The 9506-nt window shown below is 29.5% G+C and overlaps 1 protein-coding gene across 1 annotated transcript; it reads right to left on the bottom strand.

The window, feature by feature from the left end:
* Positions 1 to 239: 239 nt before the first annotated feature.
* LOC136083414 (E3 ubiquitin-protein ligase rnf8-like) lies at positions 240 to 860 on the bottom strand. The gene has a single exon (XM_065802811.1). It carries the CDS (start codon positions 858 to 860, stop codon positions 240 to 242), a length of 621 nt encoding a protein of 206 aa, XP_065658883.1.
* Between the last annotated feature and the right edge of the window lie 8646 nt (positions 861 to 9506).

Raw genomic sequence — 9506 nt, 5'->3', positions numbered from 1 at the left:
AGCTGTTTGAAAACCAGGATATTTTTCATTTAATATTGCTTTATATTCTGCACTAATATTACCACTTGTTGCTTCTTGCAATAAACGATTTTCGTGGTCGGCTTGTGCCAAAATATCTTCAATAGTAACATGACCATCTGTATTGGGTGTGTAACGATTACCGTCACCGTCTCTCATATATTTAGCTAACGAACCCATTTTTGTTGTTAAAAAAAAAAGAAAAAAAGATTTTTTTTTATTTATTCATCTTCTGATTCTGAAGTGTTTTTTTTAAATGGTATTTTTTTATTTTTAACGTCTTTTAAAGCTCGAGTGTAACCAAGTTCAATTAAACTTTTTTTAATCAATTTTTTTTTCTTTTTTTCGTTATTCTGCATGAGTGAACTTGATAAAATGGCTCTTTGTTGAATAATGCAGTTTTTACATAAACCATTTATTTTGTCAACGGCATTAACTTCTTGAAAACATTGTGAACAAATATGTAAAGGAGTTGATTTTATTTTTGTTTTTTTTTCAACAAGTTCTTCTTCTTCTTCCGAACTTTCTGTTTCAGATTCTGAATATTTTCGTTTCTTAGGTTTGGGTTTTTTTTGTTCTTTTTTTTGTCTTGTTTTGAGATGTTTTTCTTCTTGTATTTCTTCTTTTTTATTTTTAATTTTTTTAATTTCATCCAATTCAGATTTCATGTTTTGTAATTCAGATTTAGTAGAGTATTGAGTCAGTTGATTTTGTAATTGTTGCATGTGATTTTTAATTTGATTGAATTGATCTTTAGGATTTATTTTTGTTTCTTGCATCATTTTTTCTTCTAAATTAACTAAATTTTTATGATATCTTCCTTTGGCACAAAAGAGACTCATTTTTTTTTTTTTGTAAATAAGAGAGAAAAAAAATAACAACTTTTTTTTTCTTTTTATATTTTCTTAATTATAATAAAAAATAAAAGACATTAATTTATACTAATCAAACTAGTTAATTGTAAAACGGAACCATTTGAATCTTCAAGGTAGGATTAAAAAAAACAGTAGAACTAAGATTATTAAAGGTAAGCGGTTCAGATTTAGAATTGAGAAACGACCATCTTGTTTGTTTCCAATCGTCCACATCGTTGATATCAAAGGTAGATAATTGTCCTTGAATAGAAGTATTACGATTTTTTGTAAAATCAATATTGGTGGTGACTTGAGTAGGATTAGTGTAATCTAACAAATTGATATAAGCAACAATTCCGGGTACATAAATTTTGTTCATATACATACCACAATTTACAGCTTGATCGCATTTAATAAAAATGTAAGCGTCTGTAGTAGTAGGAAAATTGGAAACGCTGTTATTAAAATTACTAATTTGAACAAGAGAACATCTTAAGAAAGCGAGTCTTTTTTTTTGAATGTTAAAATCGAGTGTCATGGCGTTGGTCATATTTTGATCGACTTGCATAATAAAGGGATTAATTTGTTGAGTTAAACTGTATTGATCTCTTTGTAAAAGCAAAGTATAAGGTATAGGATTGTTTCCAACAGGTTGATACATTTTTAAAATGATATTTTTTAATGGTAAACTGTCTGTCCAAGTTTGTACAATCGTACCGTCACTCTTTTTTTGATAAATAAATTGTCCGTTAAGCGAAGTGCAATAAAATACCAATTCTGTTAGATTATTTCCTTGTAAAATGGCTTTGACACTATTGAACCATATTTTATGAGAGGGTGTAGTCGCTCTTTCAAAACTGCTCGTAGTGACAAGAGGTACTTTGATGGTATTTGAAAATAAAGGTTTGCTTTGTTCACAATAGATTAAAACTTCAATAAAAGTTTCTGCGTTATGTTTAGCAATTAAAGTATTATCAGATGTCCATATTTTATAAATGTCATCAGGTAAGTTGGAAGGTAAAACTTGAAAAGGAGTACCTTTCATTTCGGGTGTACCAATGACTCCATTAACATAATTGATATCATAATCTGAATAGGAGTTATGACTCATTTTAACATCCAACAAACCTTTCATAAGGTGTGTGCTCACTTTAATGGGTGACAATAATTTTCTTTGGAAAGAGGGTAAAGAAAAAAAAGTATAATAATTGGATATAGGAGTAGGAATACATGAAGGTTGACCTTTGGGATTATTGGTAAGATATTTACTAAATATGTTAAAATCAGTTCCTGTATAAGTATGATCGGCAAAGGTCAAGTTGTTTAAATTGAGATTGAGTAAATTGTTTGATAGGTTTAAACTTTCTGTAAAAACATCCATCATTTTTAATTCTCTTTCGGGCCATATGACTTGATCGACGTTAAAAAAAGCTAAAGGTAAAGAAGCTAAAGGTATATTTTTTAAATTATAACGATAATATTTTCTTTTAGACGTGAGAGGAAAATAAATTTGATAAAAACTAGTTAATAATTCTGTAGGTTCTACTCCTAAATCACCTGTTGTAACATAGATAAACTTTGTGCCAAAACCACTTGGAAAAGCAGTTGAAAAAGCAGCTTTAATAATATCTGCAAATTGTGGTAGTACTATTTTTTCACTAGTATAAACACCTAATTGATTGTTTTTAGTGTCAACATAGTCGTTCCAAATTTTCCATAAAGATTGAATACGAATATTGACATTATAAGGTATGTTGAAATCGTTAAGATTAGTTTCTACGTTATATAGATTGCCTTCAAAGGGTATAGTGCTGGTATTAGTTATTATTTTTAGTAAAAAAAATGCAATTTGCCATGGTACAATGTGTTTCATTTTTGATTTTGTGCTTTCTGCAATAGGTAAAAAGTTATTAATATAAACATCTAAATCAACGCTAAGAATGTTATTGTCATCGGTTAAATTTGGTTTTGTTAAAGCAGGATTTTTATAATTGGTGTTAACATGATATGAATAAACGGTCGAACAAAAGTTTCTTCTTTACCGTTTAGAATAATTTGTCTTTCGGGTGAAATGGCTGCTATTTGTGTAGCGGTTAAAGATGGATATTTTGCATAAATACAATAATTTTTACTAGTGTGAGTAAGATATGATAATCTGAATATGTTGTCGTATAGAGATAAGTCAGGATTATAATTAAATTGTAATAAACTTGTAAAATCTTCTATAACGTAGGCACTTGCAGATGTTCTGTTTGAAAAAAAACCAAAATAAGATAAACCTCTGTCTTGCACGTATGAAGATACACTAGATCGAATAGGTTGTAAAAAAGAAGGGTTATTTACATATTCGTTTCTTTTTTTATAATACCATAATAAATTATAGTTGGTTCTATTTGGAAATGGGGTGGTATTGACGTTGAATACATTTTGTTGAACATTGTTGTTTGCATCTAAACTAAATTTTATCATGGGCATATTAACTACAGCTGTTTTGTAACGAAGCTCAGTTGAAGGATCAAATAAATATTTTGGATTAAAATATTTTGTTGATGAAATTTTACCATCTTTATTATAATAACTTGAAAAAAAGTCTGAAAAATAGAGCACTCTATTTAATTTAGAATTATAAAGTTCCAAGTTTCTAATGAAAAAATCATCTTGATAAGCGGAGGGTGTTATAACACCAAAGAGTTTACGTACACCTGCTGCATAAAAAGACGACATATAACTCATATGATCGCTACTCATGTTTTCCATATCTAAAATGTCATAGCAGGGAAACGTGTCACCTGGTAAAGGGATATGGCTGGCGTACAAGACAACACTTTTTGTAACCAGATAAAAATAATAATCTAGACGTCTGTATGGATTAGCAATCATGTCGCTTTGAATATCGGCTAACATTTTTTTTATAGCAGGTTTAGATTCCATTCTTTATCCGTAGGCATTCTCAGAAAAAGATAGGTTTTCGTCTACTCGAGTTAAATTAGTAGGTACGTCCATACTAGCTAAATGTAAAATGGTATTATTTTTAAATGTGGGTTTGTCAATATCGTTAGGTGTCAAGGGTAAACTAAAATCGTTCAAAACATAATAATGCACGCTAGCTTCATTTTTATTTTTAATTTCACTAAAATAATACGTACTACAATCATATTTATTTACATCTAAAATATCGTCAAACGTTAAATTGTTCATTTTTTTTTTTTTTCTTGTAGTTTTTTCTTCAAAGGTTTTAAAAAAGTATTCACATATTCGTTAAAGTTTTTATAATAAATGTCTTTATCTTCTTCGTTGACAGGTAACAAATCTTCTCGTTTCACTTTAAATGTTGTATTTAAATCACCAATTATTCCCACTTTATAAATATAAACGGGTAAATAACCTTGTACTGAAGGGTTAGTGCGCTGAGAGACATTGATAATAATTACTTTTTTGGTAGTGTCCCAATAGGGTTGATTACGAGTAGTCGATTTGCTAAAGGTGTCTTTGGGATCTATTTTATATTTTTTCAAGTAACATTCGGTTCCAATGGAGAGTGGTTTGTATATTTTAAATTTTTCGTTTTTGTATTCTTTTTCTACTCGATGTAGCATGTTAGAAGAAAAATGTCGTCCTCGTCTTTTGCCGTCTTGATATTGATCGATTAAACGAAGAGCTTTACCTTTGGCGTCGTCAGCATCCAATTCGTCAGGAGCGATTCCACTTGTCGTTCTTTCTTTTTCATTAAGTTTTTGTTCCATGTCCTCGATATAAAAACTCCAATTTTTTTTTTGAAGTTCGCCTTGTTTTCTTAATTTTTGATAAAGTTGTTTTAATCGTCCTATAGTCGATTCGGCCAAGTAAGCTTTTCCATAATTTTTTGAACTAAAATGAACAATGTTTTGTTCATAACACCATTCTTCCATTTTGTTGTGAAAAAATTCACCACCTTGATCTGTTTGAAGGTAAATAAAAGATTTATCATCTCTTTTAATATCTTCAAAAATGTGTTTAAAACTGCTCAACACTTTATCAGCTGTTTTTTTACTGGTGACTCTCAAATAGACTTTTTTAGATACTCCATCTACTACAACTAAACAAAATTCAGGTCGATGAGAAGCAAAGTTTAAATTAAAACTGTTCATGTCAACCAAATCGGCTTGAAAATATTGGTGAGGTTTATCGTACGAATATTGATGTGTTTCATAAACATAAGGTTTCCGTGGTGCTTGTTTTTTAACGTTGACATCAGTTGTTTTTTTAAAAAGTAAAGTAACGTGTGACTAAGCGGTGATGAGTCCATTCCATTTGGCATATATGGAATTTTCTAAAATCGCTTTGAGTTGATCGTAAAATTTCAAATCAGTTGGATTTTTTTTTAAAGTGTCCAATTGCAACAAAACTTTTTTAATTTTGGGTACATCTGTTAAAGCAAACAAACGACTCGATAATTTAGTCAGTTGATTTTCTACAAGGTTGTCAATAGCATTTCTCAAATCATTGTCCATTTTTTAAAAGTCAGTATATTTTGATATCGGAGTTTTTATTTTTCTTTCTTCTATATTTGTTGATGATGATCTAGTAGTCGGTTTTTTTGTTCTTAATCGTAAACGACTACTTCTAGTTAACATTGGTGTTTCAGTACTAGCAGTAGTAGTTGGTTCGGGTAAAGCAGTAGCACCTAATGATGAGGGATCAGTTGTTTCAGGTAAAGCAGTAGCACCTAATAATGAGGGTTTAGTTTCAGGTTCAGTAGATGCAGTTGTTTCAACAGGTTCTTCTTCTTCTTTTTTAGTTTCTATGGAACTCAAGTAAGGATCGGATGCTCGTGTTCGCGGTTCTTTTTTAGGAATTTCTAATAAGGAAGCCTTTGTTAAAGGATGAGTGAATAAATTTCTTTTTTTAAAATGGGTAACATGTTTTAAAGCGTTGGAAAAATTTTCAATATTATTAGAATGCATTTCAAAACATTTTTTATAAGATGTTAAAAGTGAATTTAAACGAACAAGATGAGAATTATACATTGCACCCATTATCATTAACATTTCGAGTAAACTTTTTTCTTTGATTGTATTTTCTGTACTGTAAAATTGATTTGAATTGGATTTAATATGTTGCAATAATCCCAACATGCCTCCTTTAGCGCAAGTTTGTTCTACTTCTTCTTTTAATAGAGCTACTTCTGTTACATCTCTAAAAGGTAAAGAAGGTACAGTGTTGAAAAAAGTTTTGAATGTTAAATAGACCATAGTTTCTCCGATGGGTCTGTTGGCTAATGTGTTTTCGTTATAATTGTTTAACATTTGATTAAAAATATCTTTATTGGGTAGTAAATAACTGTTGACTTGAATATATTCTCTTAATATTTCAAATTTATCACCTCGAAACATTTCACCATATTGTATACATCTTTGTTGAACAACATCTTTTGTTTTTGTTAATATTTCAAAAGCTCTAGTGCCACCAAAACTTTTGTCACTTATAGATTCGCTTTCTATAAAACTAGATGTCATAACAGTGTAAGGATCTCGAGCTAAAGCAGTAGCATAGACACCTTCGGAGGTTAATTTAGTTTCGTTTCGGAAGGGTATGTTATATTTTTTAATAAAACTCCATATTTTGGCAAAAGTCAATTGTCTTATTTGATAATAATCGGCTACTACTCTCATGTTAGCTACAGAATGAGAAGAAGTGAGTAAAGTTAAAAATTCGTTAGCATAATAGGAATATTGTTTTGGATCGTTTATTTTTTCAAAAGCAAAGTTGGTCACATTGTTAATAATACTAGCTATAGATTCTTCTACATCTACAACATTGGCTTGATATAAAATATAAATTTTTAAATTGTTTAGAGTGGCTTTTTCGTTTCTAGGTTTGTAAACACGTAAAGAAATTTGATGTGATCCATATCGATAATTGACTTGATTTTTACACATGTCTATGAGATGTTTAGGTAAGTTGGGAATTTTTTTTACAGATTCGTTTCGATAAAGTTGTTCCAAAATTTCACTTGCATTGGCCGTTTCGTGAAAAATTAAAAATTTATTAAGAGGTGTCAAAGTGTAAATTTTTTTATGAGCTGATGGAATAGTGTTTAAAGTAGTAGAACGTGGTAAAGTATTTAATGTAGATTGAATAGAGGAAGGAGGGGTACTAGTAAGAGAGTTGTCTTCAATAGGAAATCTTTTTAAATTTCTCATCATTCTTAAAGTTTCGCTAATGTTTCTTTGATCTGTTTGATCATTGAATTCACTTTGTTTATTTAAATTTAAAATGGATTTAAAAGCGTAAGCATCTCCTCCTACGTTGAGATATGTTTTCCATTTTTCTTGTTCGCTGATTAAACTTGTAGCAATATCACTATCGAGCATAGTGTCTAGAGGTAGCAAAGCATTTAAATTTTGTTGAAAGCTTACTTCACCGGCAATTTGATTTTCGAGATTGATAGGATCTGCATAATTGAGAGAAAAAGGTGAATCATATCTTTGAATAATGTCAGACACATTCGAAGTGTTGGTTTCTTCTGATTCTAGGTTTACTTGTTCGTTTTCTTGTTCGTTGATTTGTAATAATTTTTTGTTAAAAACATCCATGTTGTAGGCATTTTTGGCTAATACTTTACGTAAAGTTAATAAAGGAGACTCGTGATAAGGTCTATATCTATTCATGTTTCATAAAAATACAAATTATTTTGAAAATACAATTCTATTTGACAATAGTCAACGTCAAACTGTTGTCTTAATAAATCGATTACAGTTTTTGTAGGTTGTATAGTATCAAATGAAATTAATTTATTAGCGTAATAATTTATAATTTCGTGATAAAGTTTAAAACGAGTAGAGTTGAAATATTCTTTTAAAACGTTGTAATTGTGATAAACAAAGTCGGATATAGCTTGATTTTTATCTTTCATTTTTTCTTTTTTCATGATGACTTTTCCGTTTTCGTTAAATTTTGGATACGGATACAAATATTCTTTGACGAAAAGTTTAGTTTCTAAACAAACGTATTCTTGAAAAGCGTTTTTTATTTGTTGTCTTTCGTGATCCGATAAAAGTTCACATTTTAACATTTTTACAGCATTAAAACGTGTCAAAATTTCTTTCATCCATATTTTAATTTCGTTTTCGTCAATGTCTTTTCTTCTATTCATTTTGGGAATAAAAATTTGACCTCGAACAGCTAATTTTTGTCTCATGGCTTGTCGTTTACTCGCTTTGTTGGAAGAATTGCATAATTCGTAATCGTTTTGTAAAATTCGTAAAAATTCTTCGCTTTCCCAATCATTCAGAATCAGAACTGGGTCCACTGTCTGAAGATTCGTTTGAAGATTCGTCTGTAGATTCGCACAATCCATATCGTTTTTGTCTTTTGATTTCTTGCAGTAGTTGTGTTGCTCTTTCGCTTTCACTCCATTTTCTTTTTTTTATCGGATTTTCTTTTTCTTTATTTATATCGTTTTGATCTTCTTCGTTGGGTTTATTTTATTTATTCTCCTTATCTTGATTATAGTTGTTGTGATGCGATTTGAGATAATAATGATTTTTTAATTGGAGAGCTTTGACATAGGGAAAAGATTGAAAACTAACAATTTTTTTGTTGACGCTCATGTCTTTATAATCAAAGTCCAATTTACCTTGAGTGTCTACTGGAATAAATACCTTTTGTTCTTTACTCGTAATCTGCGTTCTCAAGCGTGCCACCGAAGAGTTTCTTTTAAATAAAGCCAAATGTCCGTGTTGATTAGAAGTTTCTTTATTTAACAAATCGCTTATAACGTGATGATGCATTTTGCCGGTGGAAGGAAAATCATTTTTAAATATTATTTCAATCTCGCTGTTGTTATCAAAAGAAATAATACATTTGTAATGCGATACTAAATTGTTCCAACACTGACTAGCTTTAGAAGGAACGGAATGAAAAATAGTAATGGTACCTACTCCATGATGTGAACCACTAGAACACGCGCTAGTATATTGTTGACTTTTTAAGCAAAAAGCACTAATATCGTCGAATAAAAGTATTGTTTTTAATAAACGGTGATCGCTATTTTGAATACCGTATTTATATTTTGAAAAACCAATGGCTCTTTGTATTACAGAATCTAAATTTTCTGGACTGTTCACTGTTATAATATGATAGGCTTCTAAATTAATTTTAGAAGATTCAATAATATTTTTCCATGTTTTGTGTTGACAATCACTAGGTTCTCTCATTTGTATTACAAATAACATTTCAGCATCAGGAAATTTTCCACAATGTAATAATTCTCTTGCCATAGTTGATTTTCCACTGTTTGTAGGTCCAGTAATAATTGTATTTTCAGGGTAAACATCTTGATTAGGTTTAAAAATATTAAGTTTTACTTGTGAACTGCTTTCTTCTTCTTTGAGTTCAGTTTCTTTTGATGTGCCTTTTAAATAGAAATCATGAAAACCTTTTTCGTTTAATATTTCGGTTATAGATCTGCCATCTTTTTTTTCTAAAGGTTTTTCTATAGGTTGTTCTACATTTTCAATTTTTTGTTCAATAGGTTTTTCTTCTTTTTGTTCCATTTTTTTTTAACTACGAATAAAAAAATGACAATATTTTTTTTAATTTATATTCTTTTTTAATAAAAAAAAATTTACAAAAAACGGTCCAAAATAATTT

The sequence above is a fragment of the Hydra vulgaris genome, chromosome 08 (genome assembly GCF_038396675.1).
Source record: "Hydra vulgaris chromosome 08, alternate assembly HydraT2T_AEP".
Classification (NCBI taxonomy): domain Eukaryota; kingdom Metazoa; phylum Cnidaria; class Hydrozoa; order Anthoathecata; family Hydridae; genus Hydra; species Hydra vulgaris.
The sequence above is the reverse complement of the archived record's forward strand: the minus strand, read 5'-3'. Positions and strand labels throughout refer to the sequence as shown.

What these genes read in the sequence shown, in the direction of transcription:
- LOC136083414 (XM_065802811.1), bottom strand. Translation starts at nt 860, where the DNA reads ATGAGTCTCTTTTGTGCCAAAGGAAGATATCATAAAAATTTAGTTAAT.